At 45.2% G+C, this 23756-nt stretch overlaps 1 protein-coding gene and 1 long non-coding RNA gene across 3 annotated transcripts; one reads left to right on the top strand and one right to left on the bottom strand.

Moving 5' to 3' along the window:
• ALDH8A1 (aldehyde dehydrogenase 8 family member A1) lies at positions 1 to 23606 on the bottom strand. 2 transcript variants are annotated; one of them, XM_029944691.1, is made up of 7 exons: positions 23463 to 23606; positions 18948 to 19095; positions 17519 to 17674; positions 15772 to 15921; positions 10711 to 10967; positions 6654 to 6815; positions 1 to 841 (listed from the first exon to the last, which is right to left on the bottom strand). In XM_029944691.1, the coding sequence occupies exons 1-7, from the start codon at positions 23598 to 23600 to the stop codon at positions 389 to 391; spliced, it is 1464 nt and encodes a 487-aa protein (XP_029800551.1). In that variant the 5' UTR covers positions 23601 to 23606; the 3' UTR covers positions 1 to 388. The 2 variants fall into 2 exon arrangements, with proteins under 2 accessions (XP_029800551.1, XP_029800552.1); XM_029944692.1 differs by lacking the exon at positions 15772 to 15921.
• Positions 18956 to 20538, top strand: LOC115296224. The gene is made up of 2 exons (XR_003910788.1): positions 18956 to 19317; positions 20341 to 20538. It is a non-coding gene; the product is annotated as an uncharacterized LOC115296224 (long non-coding RNA).
• Positions 23607 to 23756: the final 150 nt, after the last annotated feature.

The raw sequence follows: 23756 nt of genomic DNA on the forward strand, positions 1-23756 counted from the left end.
TGTCTCTCTCTCTCTCTTCCTCTCTCTCTCAAATTAAAATAAAAAAGAAGCAAAAAAAAAAAAAAAGATTGTCTTTAAATTCCCAAGAATTCAATCAAAACAATGAAAAAAAATATGGTGAAGACACAATGTAGAAGGAACCTGACATTTACTTGTCTTCCCTTTTGTGTCTTCCTGTTCAGAAGTCTTCTCTTCTTTGACTCCACAGTAAAAACAGACAGCATCTCTTCAACAACAGGGAAAAATACTAACTACTGAGGATAAAGTGGAGAAAACCCACTAAGTCAAGATGTGGCTAGAATTTATGCCAGTGTATCTGCTCACCACACTGCAGGACTGATTCTCTGCAGCCCAGCATTGACCATAACAGCTTCTCCACTGGCCAAGATCAGTGTTTAATGGTGATTGTTTTGATTTCAGTGAAAAATTCGTAAGAGTCTTTGGCTCCCTCTCTCCCTATCCCAGAACTCTTCATCCCGCCGAAAGGGAGGTTCAGCTCTCTGATGAGCCAGCAGTTGGTCCAGACCAAGCCTGACTGCAGCTTCTTAGCCACTCGGTGGACACGGCCCACGTTGCTCGACCACACCGTGGCTGCCAGCCCGTATTTAACACTATTAGCTCTTTGAATCACTTCCTCCTCATTATCGAAGGGCACGACGCAGGTCACCGGGCCAAATATCTCTTCCTTCATGCAGCAGGATTCATCCTTGATGTCTGTTATCACTGTGGGAAGCATAAAATATCCCGCTTGGTTCCTGGGGGGGAGACTCAGCTTATCCACGCCCTCACCACACAGAATCCGGGCCCCTTCGGCACGGGCTTTCTTGATGTAACTTCTGACCTAAGTGGGTAAAAACCATGATGAGCAACACCTTACTATTTGGTGCTACACAAAGCAGCTTCACTACACAAAACAGCAGGAAATTCGCTATTTTTGAATCATCTAGGTAATATGTATAAGGTCATTGCTAAAGACTCTAAAGTTGATTATCTTATTGCTCAACTGCTGAGCCTGAGGGCAGAATTGCTCTGACCATCATTTGGGCTTCAGCCCTCATCTGTTAGAGGAGGGGACTCATTTATTTAACGTCTAAATTCCGGGGACACGGATAAATGCTTTTTAGACATTCTCACTTAATTCGTTCAGACATCGATTAGCTATGTAGTATTATCCCCGATGTGCCAATGATAAAATTGAGCCTCAGAAAGGGTAGATGGTTCATTCAACTAATAAACAGGAAAGCCAGGATTCACACTCAGGTATATTCAGTAGTTAATGATACAAAATGCTCACTTTTAGGAGGGGCTATGTCCTCTACAGAATATGGGAAGTCCAATGGTGTATAAGATTTCATTAAAGGCCAAGATGCCTTTCAATAGTTAGGCTTCCAGAACAAACAATTTCTAACTTCTAGTCTCATTACTGGTTATATTCTGACAATCTATCTAGGTAATAAAGTATAGCTAACTATAATGGGAAATAAATTATGTAATAAGTAAACCCAGTGACTTAGAGATAATGATGATGTTTATTAATAACGGTTGTGGAAACAACTCATTATAAAACCATATATATGTTTCTACATGGAAATATTGTTGCAGTCACAACATTACCTTACCCCTGAAGAGTGTTCTCGGCGTAGGAGCAGTAGAAAAGGGATCCCCCAAATTAAAAGTGTAGAACATCAGTGAAGCAATACATCAAAGGCTGGGTACATTGAAATCATACTTTGGATTGTTACTTATAACCGATCTGAGCATTCTGTCCCAGGACTAGATCAGTGCTGCATCGTAGAACAATGCTCAGTGTGGACCCTATGTGTTTGCTCTGTAAAAATAAATGGACAGATCCCATATGTTTGCACTCATAGGTCTAACAGGAGAACAGGAGAAACCTAATGGAGGATCAGAGGGAGGGGAAGGAGGAAAGAGTTGGGGAGAGAGAGGGACGCAAAACTTAAGAGACTATTGAATGCTGAAAATGAACTGAGGGTTGAAGTGGGGGAGAGGGAAGGGGGTGATGATCATTGAGGAGGGCACTTGTGGGGAAGAGCACTGGGTGTTATATGGAAACCAATTTGACAATAAACTATTAAAAAATAAAAATAAAAAAATAAAAAGGTAATGTCTTATTATTCATTTCACTCTAGTTTACGGAACACTTCATAAGCCATGAAGTCAAACACTTTCAAAAGATAGAACATTCGGAACGGCTTTCCATCGCAGACTGCTACGCACTCCCCCAGCCCGGGCAGTGATCTCAACGCTCTCCCTGGAATGCCCTGGTCTAGTTTGCGGGTGGAGACTAAATGAAGTCCGGACCTCTCTTTCCCCCTTTCTCTCCTCTGAAACAACCCACCCAGATTAATTAAAACACCCCAAAGGTAGCATCCTGTGTGAACAGAGGCCAAGGTCTCCAGAGGCCCCTGCTGGTCACAGGACCAGAACTTTCTTCAGTGATTCAAACTCGGAGCATTCTGGCTTTAGATCATCTCCTCTACATGGAATTTCATGATTATCTCTTAGAGGCTCTTGGCTAATAAAATGTGAAGGCAAGTGTCAGTTCAAACTATGAACTTTTCAAAATACTTAATAAATAAGATGACTCACACTAACCTGAATTTATTTTCTAGAGAAAGTATCACTGGATGATAGACTACACTAAAAGTTCAGGAACTAAGATTTTCAGTAACATCTGAAAAAAGAGAACAACCTTGTGGCTGGATAAATGCCATAAAATGTAATAAACTATTATTACAAAACTTTTTTGAGAGCAGAGCGTAGTAGTACTTTGTAGCTTTGCACATAAAATCAGAGCACAGAGGTCAGATGGGTGTTCAAATCCCAGGGTCTCCACTTACTTGTGGAGAAATCTTAAATGCTCTGTGTCTCAGATTCCCTTCTGAAAAATAGGATTAACATTCCCACCCATTCCTAAGATGAGATAAAATAAGGTACGTGAATATTTAGCATGACGCCTGGTAAGCAGTCAGTCTGATGAATGCCAGCTGCTATCGGTGCTGTGGGTGAAGAAGAGATGGTGTAACACACGATTGGGGGCTTACTAGGTAGCGGACTCCACAGACGCTCCCACTCTGGATGTCAGGTGTTTTTAAGCTGACAAAAGAAGACAGCAAACTGCCAAAGTGAACCTTTGCTAGCCCCAAAGCCTGGCCCTACTGGGGACACACCTGCAAATGTCCCCTGCCCTTCCTCCAGCCTCACTGTCAACACCGAAAAAGTCCATCTCCAATTACCTGCATCTTTGGGTAATTGGCATACAGCCAGATTCTCCAGACAGTCAAGTGGAAAAGAATTCGAGGGGATAAAAAGAAAAACAAAAGTAAAAACAAAAAGCAACCCTGTGCAATAGGCAGAGAGAGCCTTTTCTTCCCTCCTCGAGGACAGAGTCGCCTGCAGTCACCTGTGCGTCCCCTGGGTCTCTGGGAACCTGACAAGTCACACATCCACTCAGGAGCAGGCTGTGTCGCTGTGAGTTCTGAGTCCTTTGCCGTTACAGAACAACCTCGACATATTCTAACAGGATTCTTCTGTCCCTGAATCACCATCTATCGCGACAGCCACCTAGAAGTAAGATGGACACAAAGACCCCAGACGCTGCAGGGCTAATTTGATTCGGAGAAGGCATGGACAAGCTTCAGAAGAGAAGTGGAATACAAAGATGGCAGCCAGACCGTCTGTAGCACGCAGCCCCCCAGGCTTTCCGGTGAAAGGGAAGGATAGATTCCCCCGCCCCCCCACGGAGGAACCTGTCCGCCGCCTCCTCCATCCCAGAGGCTTTGGCACGCTGAACTGAAAAGAGTCCCACTGGAAAGGCTGCATTTCACTTCCCTAGCTGCTCCCATTAGCTCCTGGTCAAGGGCGAAGATATTCAGGGCCTTCTCATAAGAAGTGATCCAAAAGCACCCACCAGAGGTCCACCTGCTAGAGACTCAGAGGGAAGCTGTGATTCCTTGCATCTGAGCACACTTGCTCCGAGTGGAGCAGCCTTGATGGCAGATGTCCCAGAAACCGTCTGAGCCCCCGCAGGATTGCCCTGAGGCTTCACATGGGGTGGAAACGTAAGCCCACCTATGGGGCGCTCTGTACTAGGTAGGAGGGATCTGATACATAAGACCACAAACTAGAGAGACTCCAGAAACAGCAGCAGGTTGGTATGTAGTGGAGTAATGGGAATAACATCTTTAGTGTGCTTCCCTAGAAAAATCAAAATAGAATAAATTGGCCAATGATAAAAAGCTATTTAAAATAATTTTTTAATGTTTATTTTTGAGAAAGAGAGACAGAGCATGAGCAAGGGAGGGGCCAAGAGAGAGAGAGGGAGACAGAGAATCTCAAGCAGGCTCCAGGCTCTGAGCTGTCAACACAGTGCCCTACTCGGGGCTCGAACCCACGAACTGCAAGATCATGACCTGAGATGAAGTCAGACGCTTAACTGACTGAGCCACCCAGGCCTCTACTTCTAAATTAAAAAAAAAAAAAATTTTTATTAATAGTTTATTACCAAGTTGGTTTCCATATAACACCCAGTGCTCTTCCCCACAAGTGCCCCTCTCCATGACCATAGCCCCTCTTTCCCCTTCCCCCCTCCCTCTTCAGCCCTCAGTTTGTTCTCAGGATTCAAAGGTCTCTCGTGATTCGCCTCACTCCCTCTCCCAACTCTTTCCCCCCTTTCCTTTTCCCATGGTCCCCTGTTAGGTTTCTCCGGCTAGACCTATGAGTGACAACATACGGTATCTGTCCTTCTCTGCCTGACTTATTTCGCTTGGTATTACTTTTAAAATTTTTAAGTGTGTGTGCAAAATCTTTCTCCTTAAAAGCAGAGGGCCATGGAGCTTTCTGAAATGAGTACAAAGTAATTACCTGTATTTTGTTTTAATACAGAAAATGGCTGAGAAATTATTTTCTCTAAGGATGGAGAAGAAAATCAAGAGAAGTCAACTGAAAAGTTTGCAGCTTGGTAAACAGTAATGTGCTAATGTTGGTTTCTTGGTGTGGACAGCTGCACCGCGGTCATGTAAGACAGTAACAAAAAGGAAAGCTGTGTGAGTGGATATAGAAACTATCTGCCTTCTCTTCGAGATTCTTCTATAAATCTTAAGTTGTTCCAGAATAGAAAGTTTATTTTTTTTCTTAGTTATTGGACTGAGATAGAAAACACTTATGATGGTAAAAATATTCAGGAGTGTTAAAAAAACATCTGTTGAAAGATAAATATGTGCTTATGTTTGAATGTGGTCAGGAAAAAACTGGTAACTGTATGCTTCACCGTTTTCAGAGTTACTCATGGAACCTCAGTAACTACATTGAAATGATAGTAAGAAAACGAAATCCAACCGACATGTTAAATAAATGCTTGTCTTGCCGGCATAATTTGGTTTCATAGAAGATGGCATTTCTGGGCAGCCATACTGGACTTCAAATTTTGTCAGTGTTTCAAGTCTTAAAAAAAAATTTAAAATCCCCTATGGTTTAGATTGGGATTCATGGCCTTGGTCCATAGCTTCTGTGGCTACAACGCTAGAGACAGTGAGCTTCTCTCCTGATGTCCTGTAGGACCGTTTCATACCTTCTCCCCTCCTCACCCTCCTTCCTATTTCACTAGAGAAAATAGAAGAAGAGACCATTAAGCTACCACACTGTCTACTATGAGCATCTCTCTTTCAATATTGTAAAAGTCAAAGTTAAAATGCAGTACATCTGCCACATCTGTGCAATGTCAAAGATTTCTAGAAACTTAGGTAAATAAAGTCCCTGTCCCTCCCAGGCTAACTGATGAGGGCATATTTTCCTTGGGGTCCTCAGTCACCACAGCTGAAAACAAGGTCCTCTAGCTCCAAAATTCTATGACTTCTTTTGGGAGTCACATCAGGTAATAGATTAAAATGACCTTGAAGACCTAAATTTCACAAACCACCCAAAGACCATCGATGGCTTCTCCCATGTGGAGCAGCACTCACCTTACCAACTAAGGACCACCTAATTTTGGATCATGGATGCTGGCACTTTCCAAAAGTCCATCTGCTGTGGCCAGAGGCAGGATCCATTTCCCTGGGAACTTTTATCTATGGAAACTCCTCTTTAGTCTACATCATTCTTATTAGTGACCCTTATGTTTTGAAATTCATCTTCCTCATTCTTTTTTTTTAATTTTTTTAACATTTATTCATTTTTGAAAGACAGAGACAGAGTGTGGGGGGGAGGGGCAGGCAGAGAGAGAGAGAGAGACAGACAGACAGACAGACAGACACAGAATCTGAAGCAGGCTTCAGGCTCTGAGCTATCAGCACAGAGCCCGACATGGGGCTCGAACCACGAACCATGAGATCATGACCTAAGCCAAAGTCAGACACTTAACCGACTGAGCCACCCAGGCGTCCCATTGCCTTTGTCACTCTTGATGCTATCTCCACACTGACTTCTCACATTTATTCATCCCATGTAGATGCTGCTTTAACCTGGACTACATTGTGTATTCATATCAAATATTTGTGGACTGTATCCAGACACCATTTCTTATACAGGTCAGAATGTTTTAAGAATAAAGTAGTAATTAACATTTCAAAGCATGGATGTCTCCCGTGTCCTGCACTGAGTTTTTCCCCAAACTTCCACTGCACAGATGTACTTACTTTTTCCAAATGAGCTTTACTTATCAGAGCTCCCATGCTGGCCGATGGATCGGAGGGAATGCCAACTTTCCACATTCTGGTAGCTTCTACAAACTTCTTCAAAAATTCACTATAGATGCTCTTCTGGACGAAGATTCTGCTGGTACAAAGGCAGATTTCCCCCTGCCAAGAATGACACGTGAGGACAATGAGAAGCCACCCTTCTTCATGGATAGGTCACTGACTCGTGAGCCCCTGCCAGTTGCCAGGCACTGGTCTAGGCATGTGATAAACCAGACAGAGCCCCACCATGAGGAACACACAGTCTTGGGGAGAAAACAGACATGAATGAGCACAAGTAAATGAGCTCAATCAGGAACATAATTTCAGGTCATGACCAAAGCAATACAAGAAAATTCAAGCAGAGAATATGAATAGAAATTAATGAGAAAGAACAGCTATTTTACTCCCTTTTAGTAGAGGGAGTCCTAAGGTCCCTTGTGAAGAGGGGGTCTTTGAATTCACACTCGACTGATGTGAAGGAGCTGGCTAGGGCTGGATGTGGAGGAAGGCAGTTCCCAGCAGTGTGGAGGGGCTGCTGGCTAGAGGAGCGAGCTTGCAGTGGTGTGGCGTGCGAGGTAAGGCGGGGCTGAGTGGGAGTGCAGGCAGGGATGGGGTCGGGGAGGGAAGGAGATGAGGGCAGGAGGTGAGGAGCAAGGCGGTATCCTGCGGAGTCTCACAGGCTCGCAAGGAGCTTGCGCCTTGCTCCTGGCATCATGAGAAGACAGCAGAAGCCTTTAAGCAACAGGATGATGTGATGAGGTTCACACTGTGGAAGGATCTGGCAGCTGTGTGAGGAAGAGAGTGGAAGGGAATGCGAGTGGGATCAGAACAGAATTAAGAGAGTATTCCAGAAGTCCAGGTAAGTGGACATAGCTCAGACTAGGGCAGGCCCAGTGGACCTGAGAGAAGTGGTAGGCATCCACTGATGTCCCCAGACTTATAAAGGGACCTGGGACCTCAAAAGTGCAAGGAGACTGGAATAGATGCTCTGCAGAATGGATGGGTTTCAGGATATATCTTAATAATTGAGGGGCACCTGGGTGGCTCAATCCATTAAGCATCCAACTTCAGCTCACGTCATGATATCTTGTTGGTTCAGGAGCCCGAGTCCCGCGTGGGGCTCTGTGCTGACGGCTCAGAGCCTGGAGCCTGCTTCTCTTCTGTGTCTCCCTTTCTCTCTGCCCCTCCCCCATTCACACTCTGGCTCTCTCAAAAAAAAAAACATTTAAAAAATTATTGAACCAACAAGACTGACTGATGGATTATTGAGATAGAAGGAAAGGGAAGGGTAAGAACAAGGGTGACTCCCAGGTTTTTCGTGGAGCCGCAGAGCGATGGTGGTGCTCTTCCCTGGGAAGGCGAGCCCAAGGCAGTGAGACCAGCACTGCAGGGAAAGGAGAGGGAGGGAAATACGAAGTTCTGCTTTGCACAGATTAAAGCCAAGGTGCCTAATAGACACCCCAGCGGAGGTACTGCGTGTTCTAGGCTGAGGTGCTAACAGGTGCCTGCATGAAAAGTCATCCTTACCCTCATTCAGATATTGCATGCAATCGTTTACAGACCCCATTCTGGACAGAGCAAAGCAGTGTGTTGACAAGTACACATGTGCATTAACAACTATTTTTGCCACATTTACACTTGATCTTCACAACAATCCTAACAATAGAATGTTTCTAATTACCTTGATAGTTATGCACAGATGCATTGTCCCAATTAAATACTCACTGTTTGGGAACAATAAATTGTCTCTGCAAGCCAGGATCCCCGTTAGCATCATCTGCGTGTCTGGCCTGGGAAATCTCCCACCACAAATGCCCTCTGCCATGTGTGAAAGGCATGGTAAAGAGATTCAAAGAGTTAACCAATCAGGGTTTTCCTGACTACTCAGTGCTGGAAAAGCTTCGGCGACACTAGCATCTCTAGTGGCACAACTTTAGAGGAAATGAGAAAAGGAAAGTCATATTTATTGAGCACCCACTGTGTGCTGGGCCCCGTGTAGGATGAGCACCCATTGTGTGCCAGGTGCTTTCCTCCTAATAATTCTGTGGTGTATTAGCTTTCCCAGTTGATAATTAAGAAATGAGTGTTGAATAAACACAAACCCAAGGCCCCCAGGCACAGGAAGTTTCAACTTCAGCCTAAGTGATGCTGAAGTCCACGTTCATTTCTTCTGAGTCCCACAGGTGTGTCTGAGTGTGAGTGTGCCCCGCTCCAAAGGAGAGTGCACGCTATGGAGATATTTCAGAGGAGCCCGTTGTGCTCAGCTGAGGAAGAAGTGCATAATATGTGGGACCCCTCTCTTGGCTAAGGAAAAGAAATCAGTCCCTCTATTTTGTCTAAAGTTTATTTGTTGTCTTGAATTAGCCAGTTGGGTTCATGTCCTCTTTCCCACCGACATTTAAAATGCACACCCACCCACCCACCCCCGCAGAGGAAGACTGTCTGAGCAATTTCAAGTTCTTGCACAATCCTTGTGGCCAAGGAGCTACAGTCCATCTGAGCGCTCAGAGTGCGTTTGCCATCATCAGAGTCTACCTAACACTCTCTCAACTATTTCTCAGTCCACAGTTCGTCCCCCCGCCCCGCTGTTGTCACTAAGCCACCCAAAGGCTTAATTTCATTGTTCATTTTGATCCTTATTTATTCTAATGATTAAAATAGCTGTATCATAAAATTACAAGTCTATTTTCTAAAATCTAAAATTTACATTTATTGATCCAGAAAAACTCTATAGATACAGGTCTATCTGTATATAAAGGTAAAGGGAAAGATACATAATCAAACCACTTTCTCTAAGAATTATTGTGAGAGAAATCATTACAATTGTAATGATCCTGAAAAACCACAGTCAAGAATGTTTTTCACTTTACACTCATGAAAACCCTACTGGAAGGCATCATTCTTTTTTTTTTAATTTTTAATGTTTATTTATTTTTGAGAGACAGAGAGAGACAGAGCATGAGTTGGGGAGCAAAGAGAGAGGGAGACACAGAATAGGAAGCAGGTTCCAGGTTCTGAGCTGTCAGCACAAAGCCCAACTCGGGGCTCAAACCTATGAACTGTGAGATCATGACCTGAGCTGAAGCCGGATGCTTAACCAGCTGAGCGACCCAGACACCCCTGGAAGGCATCATTCTTGCTTCCATGATTTTACAGGCAAAGAAACAAAGGTTCAAAAGGCTTTGCTGTGTGTTCAAGTTAAGTAAAGATCCATCTCATTCCACCCATCCTTCTATGGCCGTTCTAACTCTTTCATCGATTCTTTGCTCTCTGCTAAATTTTTCAAAAGCCAGACCCTTTGATGAAAATCATTCGGTGTGTTTGCATTACGTGTTGAAAGCCAAACGTATCCCCAAAGCAGGTATAGATGTCCTCTTTGTGAGGCTTACAGTCTGGCCTATCTGGGCTAGTGTTCCTAACCCTTTGGGATGCCATGGCCTCAAAGAATCTGGTGAAAACTGTAGCCTCCAGAAAAACAACCATTTACACAATTTCAGGAGATGCAAAGCTGCCACGACTCCATGGCATCCATGACTCCAACATAAGAAACATGCTCCAAGCTGGTTCAGGCATTTATCTAAGCGTGTGCCGCGTTTAGGATGCTTTAGGGAGAGCAAAGGTTCACTGGAGATAGGACATCGAGACAGTAAGAAGAGAATGGGGTGATTCTATGAATCAAAGGATAGAAAAGCTTGGAGAAGCGAAAAATCAATCATTTTGCCTGTGACTGGTACCTGACCAAAGTGGTGTGACTCAGGAAAAGAAGCTTGCTGAACAGAAGCTTTGATTCTTCAAGACCACAGATGGACATTGAGATAAAACAGTCAGTAGAATAACACAATGTAACAATCTCTTTTCACTTGAAATAGCACCAGATTGACTTGCTCACTCCTGGCTTTGCATTGTGATGCAACGGATCCAGTCTGACAGGGTCACAGAGTTTAAAACTAAACAAATAAACAAAAACAACAAAACAAAACAATATAAAACAAACAAACCAACCCAGAGGACATACCTGGTTGGCAAAGCTGGACTTGACGGTCGTCGGAATGCACTCCTCCAGGTTGGCATCCTCAAAGATGATGGCAGGATTCTTGCCCCCCAGCTCCAGGGACAGCTTCTTGCAGTGGGGAGCACTCAGCTGAGTGATCCGCTCGGCCGTGGGCTGGCTCCCCGTGAAGGAAATGAGGGGTACCTCTGGATGGGACACCAGGGCCTCGCCTACCCTGGGCCCCGTCCCAAACACAATATTTACCACACCTGGTGGAACACCTGGATAGGGAACAGTAACAGTTACAATAATCCTTCTCAGTATGTTGAGAACTTCAGTTACACAGAGATTCTCCTTGAAAGTCCAGTAGCTTGAATGGGTGAGAGGAAATGTCTATGGCTGTCTTTAGTTTAATAACAAAGCGCCATGTGCTTTGCCTTAGAAAATGAAGAGCAGAAAATTCTATCTTTTTAAATGTTTATTTATTTTGCGAGAGAGAGAGGGAGGGAGGGAGGGAGGGAGAAAGCGCCAGCCAGGGTAGGGAGAAACAGAGAGAGGAGAGAGAAAGGAACCGTGAACAGTCTCTAACACTGTCAGTACGGAATCCAGTGCAGGGCTTGATTTCACAGACCATGAAATCTTGACCTGAACTGAAGAGCTGGACGCTTAACCGACTGAGTTAAGCACCCCAAAGATGAGAACATTCTCATTAATTCATTCCATAATATTTACTAGGCATCTGAGGATGCAGAGATACCCTCTGGCCTGTCAAGCTAAGATAGAAAAGCCCTGCTCCTAGTCGGCATCCAGAGGTCACAACTCAATGTGAAAATGTTAAGTCGAGGAAGAAGAGATTGGCTATCTTGGCCCAGGGACAAGACAGGGGCTCCTCTGGGAAGGTGGGTATTGAGTTAAGGGTCCTGTGTTCCATAATATGGACATACCATTATACTCTTGGACTGACTTCAAGTACCAAGAACACCCAAATACTGGTACCCCAATCTTTCTATCATGAGACCCTACCTTCCTACATTTGCATGTACTTTTTTATGTGCTTATGGCTTTACTTATTAGCTATCCAACACTGGAAGATACACTAAGGGCAGAAACGGTGTCCATGTTATTCCCTGCGCCATGGCCTGGTTTGCCATATAGATCAATCCAAGTAGATGCTCACATGCACGGTGGGTCAGTCAGTGCTGTAGGTGATTTACACCCTTCTGATCTCCCAACAACTGATGATGCAGCTAGGGTTAATATCCTCACCTCACCCAAACTGAGGCCAAGTGGGGTTTAACAACAACCACTATGAGGCAAAATCCCGTGTAGAAGATTAATAAATAGTCTGTGAATGAAGGAACACATACCTAGTGTATTATCCAAATCAGAAATGGTTCTTGACTTTGGAAGGCTTTAAGTTTCCAGAAAGAAAATCTGTGTGCGATTGTGTTATGCCCAGGAAGCTCTTAGGGTTTGTTTGGAGGCAGCTGAATTTATTGCCTATATTTCTTCAGGCTTGAAGTGCAATAGATGCAGGAAACCTCCAATATGTAAGGTTTTTGAACTACTTCCCTGTTCCTAGGACCTTTTTCTGTCCAGGTTGGCCATCTTCTCCTTAATAGAAACATACTCCATTGGGTTAAAACCATCTCTTCAAGAATATGCTTTTAAAGTATAAATAATAAGCTCTCACTGATGATCCATTAATCCAGAACACCCTTCCATAGAGCCAGAGTGTTAGCCTGATCACTTGAGGGGACAAACATCCAGGTGAGCCTCAGAGACAGGTGTGAAGAAACGATGTGGTATCCGACAAAGTGTCACCTCTAATGGCCTCACCTCTACACTCATGTACATATTTATTGAAACCTTGCTGGCTGGGTCTTGGATCGTAGGTCACTGCCACAGAGGGCAGGCCCAGGGCCAGATACCACGAGATTGCAGCTGAGCCCTGTGTTGGGGCAAAGAGGAGGCTCAGGAGAGGGGACCCCCATGGTCGGCTGATGTGAGAAAAACAAGGACAGGTCCCTCACCATTTGCAGGAGGGTCTCCATCAATTATCGGGCATGAAAATATTTGCCCAATATTTTCTTTTCTTTTTTTTTCCTTTTGAATGTTTATTTTGAGTGAGTGACAAGAGAGCATGAGCTGAGGAGGGACAGAGAGAGGGGAACACAGATTGTGAATCAGACTCCAGGCTCTGAGCTACCAACACAGAGCTTGACATGGGGCTCGAACCCACAAACCCATAAGATCATGACCTGAGCTGAAGTCAAACGCTCAACCAACAGAGCCACCCAGACGTCCCCCTGCCTGATATTTTCTGATTAGAGTTTGGGGGCAAGAGAAGGTGGACTCTTGTCCGGCTTTATACATCCTGAAGGCAAAAATGGATCAAATCACTTCTAATGTTTACAACAGACTTTTAATGAAGAGTGAAGAAAACTTAGAAATACCACATACTTATCACTCCAGGAAAATGAGCTCATTTCAACAGGCCAGTTGCCTTCTACACAGTGGCATTAACACTTCACATTTCCTTGAGCTCTGGTGTTAATGTGTTAAGACCTACCTCCTGGCCATTAATTCTCTGTACCAATTTGCCATTTGATAGAAACAGTTATAAAATTTTTCTAGAGACATCCACCCTCTACCCTTAAGATGCTCTGGTTATCAAAGGAAGAAGTCAGCCAAGTTGGCAAATAACAGCTCGATAAAACTCAGAGTAGGTGGCTAACAGATAAGAAAGGGCACAAAGTCCCTCCCATGCTAGGATGTGGCCAGGTGGCAACAAGCTTAAATTGGGCAGAACAGAAATAGGAAGGACCAGAAATCTGCTTCCAGTAGACACTCTAAGAATGAGGGCAAACATTTGGTGATCCCAAGAAGAAGCAAACATTCTAGGACTTTCAAAGAGTTACTCGCTGTATACTTTTTAAAATGATTTGACTTTACAAGAAGATTATCTGTCAAGTCTGTATGAAGGCTCAGGACTAGAGGACCGGCTCTTTAAACATCCAGAACGTGCCAACAGGTCATTTTAGCTTTCTTTTTCTATAGTCTCAGTCTCAGTGGAGAAACTGAGAACCTAAGACAGGAGCAATGTGAGGGGCACCTGCCTGGGTGGCTCAGTCGGTTAAGCATCCAACTCTTGATTTAGGCTCAGGTCATGACCCAGGGTCACGGGATCAAGCCCTGCGTCAGGCTCCACGCTGCACATGGAACTTGCTTAAGATTCTCTCTTTCTCTCCCTCTTCCCATCTCCCCTGCTTGTGCCCTCTCTCTCTAAAATAAGTTTTTTAAAGGTGATATTTGAGCCTTAAGCTCTCAGAGTTGGCCAGAGGAGGAAAGTTTAGCAAAGCCAGCTCAGGCTGGAAAGGAGGAAAGGACCGCCCCCCCTTGATATAATCAACTTATTTGTTCACAAGAAATAAGATCGATGCTGTGCAAATATATGAATACATAAAATGCAGGCCAGGTTCTGGGTGTATGGAAGAGGGGTGCTTAGGGAAAGAAATCATCGTAGATCAAGATGTGGTTGACTTCAAGAGAGAATGGTTCTGGGAACACAGCTCTGTGGCCCACGCCCCTTCCATGGGTTCCCTCCCTGACATGGATCACAGCACAGTCTAGGTCCCACTCTGTTCACTCTGGGGAACCTACAGTCAACAGGCAGGGAAGAAATGCCTGGGACCTCTGCAGACACTAGGCACTTAGTTTTGCAAAGAACGGCATTAGAATGCGATCCCTCATGCATGGAAGGAATGACAGGTGGGGTGTGAGAGAGGTGGCCATCTTTCTATCATAGACCTTCCAGAAGCCTAGGGCATCTGTAAATGTCATCCCAAAGACAGAGGCTGCAGGGCCTCATTCCTCTGTACAATATAAAGAGAATGGGCAGCTAGACTAGGGTCCTGAGGCCACAGTTCAACCTGCCATCTAAATCTTGGAGTCAAGAACTGGCTCAACTTTCTTAGAAGCCATAAGTATATTTTTGCTTGGAGACATGAGCTATCCAGAAGAGGGAGGGATGGGCTCCTTCCCACCACCTACTTTACAGATATGGGAGCCCAGCTACCTTCTCTGTGGGCTTGAAGGACGTTTGCACAGCAGACACTGACAGACAGAAAGACAGACTGTTTCCCACCCATCCCCCGTCATCCCAGCCCAGAGCATGTACGGAGACCTGAGCTGTGCGACTCAAAAGCGAGGAGCTTTCCTGTGGGTTACAAGCTTGGGTCTCCTGACAGTTGCCCTCCAACCCTGCGCCCATGCTGAGTTATAGCCCAGGATGTAACCAGGAACATACCTTGACTGTGGCCATTACACTGTTCACAGAAAGAGGACAAGGAGGGGCACCTGATAGTTAGTTTACTATCAGATTTCAGCTCAGGTCATGATCTCACGGTCCATGAGCTCAAGACCCATGTCTGGTTCTATGCTGACAGCTCAGAGCCTGGAGCCTGCTTCACATTCTGTGTCTCCTTCTCTCTCTGTCTCCCACTTGCATTTTCTCTCCCTTTCTCTCTCAAAAATAAATAAACATTAAAAAAAAAAGAGGACAAGGAACCATATTATATCAGCTTCCACAAATGTCAGGAAAACTGAGGGATGTATATTCAAATCTCTTGAAAATGGGCTATTTCTCACACTCTATAACCGTAAAGTCCTAAAAGTAGACCTATTTTCATCAAGATTAACATACAGTCCAAACATAAGATTTGAATGACCATTGAAGACACTCAGGAGCCGGCTGCTGTCGGATGTGATGGGGCTCTTTAAGCCCGCTGGGGCTCCTGGCTCCAAGATGGTACAGGTCATTGTACAGCCGACCCCACCCCCATGCTGGAGGAGGATTCGCAGGAGCAGGAACAGGGGCAAAGAGAGGAAGCAGTGTGATGAAGGGGATTTCTAAGAAAAGGATCAGAGAGACAAAAAGCAACGATGTCAATGGAATCCATTTGCTCTGAGTGGATTTCCAACCAAAATAACTTTCAAATGTCATCGACGCAGAGGTGACTGCAGTCCTCAAAACTTGCGATCCCAAAGCCGATCCTGTGCCTCTCTAGACCCACAGCTAAGTACCTGCTGTCTCCAGGAGTTTGCACATCATCCAGGCGGTCACTGATGTCAGCTCGCTGGGCTTGGCTATCACAGTGTTGCCGGCGGCAATGGCCGGAGCCAGCTTCCAGGTCAGCAAGTAGAGCGGCAAATTCCAGGGGCAGATCAGACCAGCTAGAGAGCAGAAGCACCACCAGAGATGGCGGAGCAGCCTGGCCAAACTGGCTTTATTAACGTGGAGCCCCACCCTCCTGACTCTTCTAAAAATCCCAAACTTTGCTATTTGTAGCCACCTTCAGGAAAAGAATTCTAAAACGTATTATACGCAACCGGGCCTCTTAAAACTGTAAATCCACACAATTTACTCTTGATGACGGAACAGCTGTATTTATGAACAACAGCAGTATAAGTTCTAGGACAAAAAGGCTGTCACCTGTCCTTAAACAGTTCCAACTGGGATAAGTTTTGAGATTTTTAGACCAATGTTTACATTTTTTTAAACTTCTCTCTGCTTCATCATCAAAATGTCTAGCTATTATTTCTTTTTAAGTTTTTCCATCACTGTTTCTAACCTGCTGTGGATTAAGACATAAAAATCTCAAGCTTTTTAGAATTCTTTGTAAATAAGAGCAAATCAATAATGAGTCTGCCCTGTGGGAGCCTGCCTGTTAGTAAAGCCAATGAATTTTAATGCATAGACTGGGAAATCCATTTTGGCGAGCCAGGAAAGCTTTTAATAAAAAATTCTCTCTAGGTTCTCACCTGTATCGTGAGCAGATGGAATTGCTAAACAAGTAATAGAACCAGCATCCAGAATTTGTTTCCACGCAATACTGAGACCATGTGTAAGCGTCTAACCATAACACATACACACACACACAATCTACCTTATGAATAAGCAAATGGATTCATCTTATTGTATACACTTCCCTCAAACCTGTGCTGTGAAAGTGAACATACAATTTATATTCTTATGTTTCTCGTTGGGCAATCTTTGCTTTAGAGGATAACAATATTTTTTCAGCATTGTATGTCACCTTACTTCTTAGAGGAAGGCTTGAGCTTTTTCTAAATGCCTTCAAAATATGATTCCCAAAGGGTTCAAATTATCAAAGAGGTAAAATGTCCCATTTTCTTTCCTTTTAACTTATTTTCTTTTATCCGGTCCTAAAATATAATAAATATGGGAGGTTGGTGGGGGGGTTTCTCGGAGAAACAGTGACATCTAGTGGATATTTTGAGACATTGCTCAGGTTTCTTTGTCTTCCAAAAGAAAGCGGGAAGCAGCTAATTCAGTCAAGGCTCATTTATCTGGGACTGTTCTAAGTGCCCTACACTTGCTAATTCATTTAATCTATAAATATATAAAATTAAAATACATAATATAAAATTAAACTATTCTCCCAGTTTTTCAGGTAAGAATCCGGAAGTATACAAATGTTATGAAACTGGCCCTACACACATCCAAAATCCATGCTAACTACAAGCCTCTCGAAAGAAACTTTTTTTTAGTAGTATGGGGGTTGGAAATCTTGGTACGTGAATTTACTCCCAGTATTATTCTTTTTCTGGTAATTCCTCAATAATAATGTTTTCGGAATAAGTGGGGAATTTGACACAAAGAAAATAACCTCGAAATAGATTTTTCAAGGCCCGTTAATTTTCAGCGCAAGTAGACGAAATCAGCTGTTTCCTTTCTCTGGGTCTGTTCCCTCAGGTCGGTGCCACGGGCCTGCCCGCCCCGCGCAGCCCTTCCCCCAGCGGCACCTACCGATCCCCACGGGGGCCCGCACCGTGTAGTGCAGGCAGCCCGCGTGGTCCATCTGGGTGCACTCCGACGTGTGGTGCAGGATGGAGGAGGCGAAGAACCGGAAGTTCTGCACTGCCCGGGGGATGTCCAGGGTTCTGGCCAACGTGACGGTTTTCCCTGGAACGAGTCGAGCACAGAAGGCAGTGGAGACACTACCCCCCCTGCGTCCGAGCTCACACTCACGTAGCCTTGGTGCCTCCCGGCCCCAGCCCCCAGCCCCCAGCCTGTGACTACGCAGACGGCTGATCACGGTTTCATAAAGCTGGGAAATAACTGGGTATGATGTTTAAGATGAGGTGGGAGGCTTAAAACGGAGTCAAATAATCTTTTCTGGAGGGGAGTGGTTGAACAATTTATAGCGATCATGCGTTCGCCAGATGCTACCACTCCGCTCACGTCAGCTCTTTCATTTTGAAATCGCCATGCTTTGTGCAGGCTACAAAGGGGTTGGAGTAACGGGTGTTAGGACAGGTGTGTGGGCGCGACACGACAAAACCGCTCTGGCTGACACACAAATGTCCCCTGCACGTGGCGGAGACCTTCAGCGGGGCACGTGACAGAGCGACTGACGGCATCCGGAGGCTGGCGTGTGACACCTGCTCACTCAGCATGGGCCCCGTGCACGGCCTGGCTCCTGGACTGGACAAAAAGGGATCCCGGACTGTTCCTTATCTTCGGCCCTTCGGAGGCCTCCCAGCATCAGGAGCACCAGCAGGAAACGTCCTCTTGCAAGGGCTTGGACCGGCTGCTTCCTAACTTTAAGCTGATATACAGCACGAGTATCATTTTAAAAGATCTTGGGTTTTCCCAACAGACATCACTGCAAGGATTTATGGACATTCACTCCATTATCCACACCTCTGGGAAGGAGTTAAAAATTGGGTCGTTGCGTTGGGAGTGGAATGCTGACACATCGGATTCTTTCTAAACAACTTGACTAAAACCGCCTCTCCATTACCTGCGCTCTGAGACGGTCCGCCTAGAATCGGCGGAGGATTACATGACCAGCCTCCTCTTCCTCGCGCCCAGTATCCGCGCCCTTCCCCAAGCATCCCTGCCGTGCCTTCCACCAAATGGACAACATGCATGGACTTCCCTGCCCCGGAACCTGGGCTCAGCTCTGACTTGCTTTGGCCGTCGGAATGGGGCAGAAGTGGGCCAGCCGCAAGACCCCCAGGTGGCTTTGCTTTCCACCCCTGCCACGAGAAGCAGTGTGCATACAGTGGGCCTGATGGGCCCAGGGGGCTAGTGTGGAGAGCGTGCCTGAGTCCCTTCCACTGTGGTTACGAGGCAAGAGGTGACCTGCCCGACCGGAAGGAGGGGCTGAATCTCCAGCATCTAAGTGTACTGAGCCTTCCAGAAAGCCCTGCTAACAGGCAGCTGCACGCACCTTGGTCTCTGGATTCCGCCTGGGCCAGGTCCTCCAGCGATTTCTCCAGCAGATCCGCCAGCCGGTGCAGCACTTGTGAGCGCTCCTGGGCGCTCCTGGCCGACCAGCCGGGAAAGGCCGCCCTGGCCGCCTCCACTGCGGCTTGGATCTTTGAGGAGCGACAGGGAGACAATCAGCATAAGACTGTTGCTTCTGGAGGAATCCGGAAACCGCAGCTCCACGCATGCCTAATTGTTTTCTACCTGGTTTCAAATATTCAACACTCGGTAGGGCCTGCAAAGCGGTGTTTCCGTGACCAGTGAATCACCGGCACCACAAAAACAAGGAAGAATGATCCGTTTTGACCAAGGTATCCAGAGGCAGCAATCAGGTAATTAAAAAGAATATATTTGAGGTGGTGTCTGGGTGGCTCAGCCGGTTAAGCCTCCGACTTTGGCTCAGGTCATGATCCCGCCGGTTGTGAGTTTGAGCCCCACCTCGGACTCTGTGCGGACAGCTCAGAGCCCCGAGCCTGCTTTGGATTCTGTGTGTCTCTCTCTTTCTATGTCCCCCACCGTCCCGCCCCGCCTGTGCTCGCTCTCTCTCTCTCTCTCTCTCTCTCTCTCTCTCAAAATTAAGTAAACATTAGAAATAAAAACTATTTGAATTTTAACAGATGCATGTTTTGAATCATATCAAAATACACGTTTTTTACTATCATAGGAAACTCATCTAGATGTGTAGAATCTCTAAGCTTGTAATCTAGCTCCAACACATCAGATAAACTCTAAAATTTTGTTTGAAATCATATCTGCGGGCAGTTGTTTCCACTCAGAGTGACTAATTATAATAACCATTTACTAATTTTTATAAATTATAATTTTTATAATTCCTTTTATAAGGGAATACGTTAGATACACAAATTATTTCATCTAACTCTGTTTTCAACTTCTAAGCTAGCGCTCTTGCTGTGCCCATTTTACAGATGAGGCAACTGAGGCACAAAGCACTCAAGTAACTTGGCACAGGTCACACAGCTAATAAGCGGCAGCATCAGGATTCAAACCCGGATCCTTGTGGCCCGGGAGACCACAGCTGGCCCTCTATGGCATAGCCACGGTCCCTGCCCCTGCCTGGCTCTGCCCAGTGAAAGAGGCCTCTGTTGGAGGGGAGGATATGAGTGTTTGAACAGATGGTTTGCAGAGCTGGTTTGGGAGCCAAATCCGAACATATAGATGGGAAGGTACGGGCAAGGCCAGCTCATGCAAGGCCAAACGGGTCTTAGGTCATCTGCTGCCTTTGTCCACCCCTTAGCAAAGCCTAAGCGATGTCTCTTCCAGAGACAGCAAACCCATAGCCTGTGCCTCCCCCCTCCCCTCTCACACGCATGACCAGACTTTATAATCACTCACAGCTTTCTTCCACCCCCGGGCTCGGACCCAGACCCAGAACCCTCCTCCACAGACGTCAGGCAACCACGAGCGTCCTTCCCGTCACACGTGATCTGACCCGTCTGCTGCCTTCTCCCCCCAGAACTGATGTACTCCCCTCCTTTGTTTTCATTATGCAAACAGAGTCACTTTCGGCCGGGCTGAATAAAGGATAAAATGATTCTCACTTTAATTATAAGTTTCTGGGGAAAAAAATGATGTTTTTGTTTCAAAAGCTGAGTCTCTACTGTGGACCCGCAGAGAGGATGATGGGAGAACGTGGGCTTTCCACCAGAAGCGGCCACCTGGCGAGGCCTGGGGGGCCAGCCGCACGAGGGGGGTTCATTCCTGCGGTGGTCAGTGCAAAACCTCATCTTCTGAGGTTGTCAGTGTAAAACTAAGCTTTTTGCGATGCAGAAAACTCAAGTCCAGTCATATTTCCTAAGTTGTCTTACATCCATGTAATCTAAAATACATATTACTATCACGTGAGCCTAAGCTAATACTTAGAAAGCATGTACTCTACGCTGAACACTAAGGGCTTTACACACACCAGTCTGTTTCATCCTCAGAACAACACTATAAGGTAGGTATTATTATTATCCCCATTTTACAGGTAAGGCGACTGAGGAGCAAGGAAGTTCAGCTGTAAGTCAAGACCATAGATACTGAGTGATGCAGCTGGTCCCTGAAGCTGGGTGGTCCGACTCCAGTCTGTGTGGATGACTGCAAAGCTATCATGTAAATGCACCATAAGTGTGTGTGTGTGTGTGTGTGTGTGGCCGCCGATCTAAGCATCAGAGATGAGAATGTTAGCTCACCATCATCTGTGGAATAAGGATGATGATAAAGTCTTATTTGTGGGCTGTTACGACTCATATGGGGGGTGATTCATGTTAAAGGGCTTGGTGAAGGCAGAGCACAGAGCAACCCTGATAAATGGGACAGCTGTTGGCAACACCGGCGGCACTTTCTGTGACCTTCTGTGAAACTGGGCGTGAGGTCTGTATGCTGACCGTACTTTTCGAGCCAAAAAAAGGTGGGACTTATGGGATCAGAGGGAAGGTTTGCAGGGAAATCCTCTACGACCAGGTGCTTCCACAGTGCATTCTGTCTTCTGAAAAGGCCTGAGCCATTATCTGCAGGAAGTATTTCGACTGAATTTGTCCTATTTGTCTTTTTTTTTAATTTTTTGTAATGCTCATTTATTTTGAGAGAGAGAGACAGAGTGCGAGCAGGGGAGGGGCAGAGAGGGAGGGAGACACAGAATCCGAAGCCGGCTCCAGGCTCCGAGCTGTCAGCACAGAGCCCAATACAGGGCTTGAACCCACGAACCGCGAGATCATGACCTGAGCAGAAATCAGATACTGAACCGATGGAGCCCCTGTCATTTTTAACTTCATTTGGAAAAACACTCTGAGACCAGGAGGACTGGCAAACACAAAGCTGGATTTCCCACATCTATCCCAGGTCATTTGAAACAAACAAAATTGTGGGTTACAGTTTAACCAAAAGATTAGCCAATATTGGCAAACTTTAATCCACAAGTCTAAAGGTTTTTTTTTTAATGCAAGGCAGATTTAAAATATTAGTAACAAAAGAGAAATAATAGCTTAGTACAGATGAAGGCTTATTTATATATCTTTATTTATATATGAAGATTACAATTATCTTTTAAATAGTCTAGTTCTTTGTGCCTTAAAAAAATAAAATCCATGAGGCATTAGCTGAGATTATGTACATCGGCCACATTTCTCATCCCAGACATGTTTACGTTCTCAATAGAGTAAATGATAACTAATCAAATATATTCCACCATTTTATAAAATTACTCAAATAAAATTAGACATCAATAAAAAAATTTTAATGTGTGTGCCATTAAGTACTTTGAGTAAGAAAACAGATGATAATAAATTTAAACACAAAACTATATAGGAATTTGATTTTGCATTTCACCACTCAAATGACCAGTTTTACTTTACTAGATATTTTAAAGACATAAGAAATTATTAAAGGATAATCTAAAATAAATCCCTAAGTTTTTAGTTTTGCTTGTTTTGAGTGAAATAACATTTTTTAAAGCCATGAATATAGTGGCAAATTTAGGCAACAGTTGGTAGATAAAAAGAAGCAGTAATACTGATCATTCTTAACAAATAATACTTCTTACTAGACACCTAACAAGGAATGTCTGAGAAATGGGGCTGTGTGCTGAGCTGCCTGGACTCATAACGTGCATCTGCAACAGAGACACCTGGGCTCTGTTCATGCATTGGTATCCCCTTTTTTTAAAGAATCTTTTTGTTTATTTACTTATTTATTGGGCGGGGGAACAGTCAGAGAAAGAGGGAGAGAGAGAATCCCAAGCAGGTTCCATGCTGTCAGCACAGAGCCCGATGTGGGGCTTGAACCCACAAACGGAGATCATGACCTGAGCTGAAGTCAGACACTTAACGGACTGAGCCACCCAGGAGCTCCAAGATGTCATTTTTTAAAAAATGTATATCTATTTATTTTGAGAGAGATGGGGGGGAGGGGCAGAGAGAAAGGGAGAGAGAGAATCCCAAGCAGGCTCCAGGCTGTCAGCACAGAGCCCAGTGTGGGGCTCGAACCCACAAACCATGAGCTCAACCTGAGCTGAAGTCGAATGTTTAACTGACTGAGCCACTCTGGCGTCCCAGGTTTCCCCTTTAGAAAGCTCACGTGACACTGCTTCCTTTTACGTTAGCACCTGTTCTCACTGACCAAAAGAAATCCAAAGAGGATTTTCACTTTTATGAAAGGAGCCATTGCCATATTTATGTACTGCTTTCCCAAAAGCAAAGTGGCATGACACGAACTTTCAGAACGTGGAGGATACTCTGTCCTTTATGCCATTTCAAAAGGTGTCCTAAGAAGGCTCTCTTTTTGGATAGCAGGGAAGACCTACATCCTAGAAGTCCAATTACAAAGCAAAGCTTCCCAGAATTAAAATCTTCCTTCTGCTAATGTTTAACAACGAGATGCCTTTCCCCGACTCACTTTGTTCCTAGAAAAGCAAGCGACGTGTAATTAATTCATCAGCACACGAAGTACATTTCAGTTTTCCCTAAGCGAATGCACTCACCTCTTCTTTTCCACTGTTGGGCACCCTGCAGTACACCTCCCCTGTAGATGGATCGTAGGAGTCGATGTATGAGTCACAAGGTACAAACTTTCCATTAATGAAGTTTTCCAGCGTCAGAAGTGCCTTTGTCCCAGCCATGGTGGAGACGACGCCTGCCCTTCTCCCTGGTGGTTAGGAGTCTCCCTTCCCCCGTTTGCCTGTCCTCACCTCCAGCCCCAACGTCCTCATTGACCAATCACGGAATGTGGGAGGTGTCCTGACACTCTGGAGCATTCCAGTCTCAAACTCTGAGTG

The sequence above is a fragment of the Suricata suricatta genome, chromosome 7, assembly GCF_006229205.1.
Source record: "Suricata suricatta isolate VVHF042 chromosome 7, meerkat_22Aug2017_6uvM2_HiC, whole genome shotgun sequence".
NCBI lineage: Eukaryota > Metazoa > Chordata > Mammalia > Carnivora > Herpestidae > Suricata > Suricata suricatta.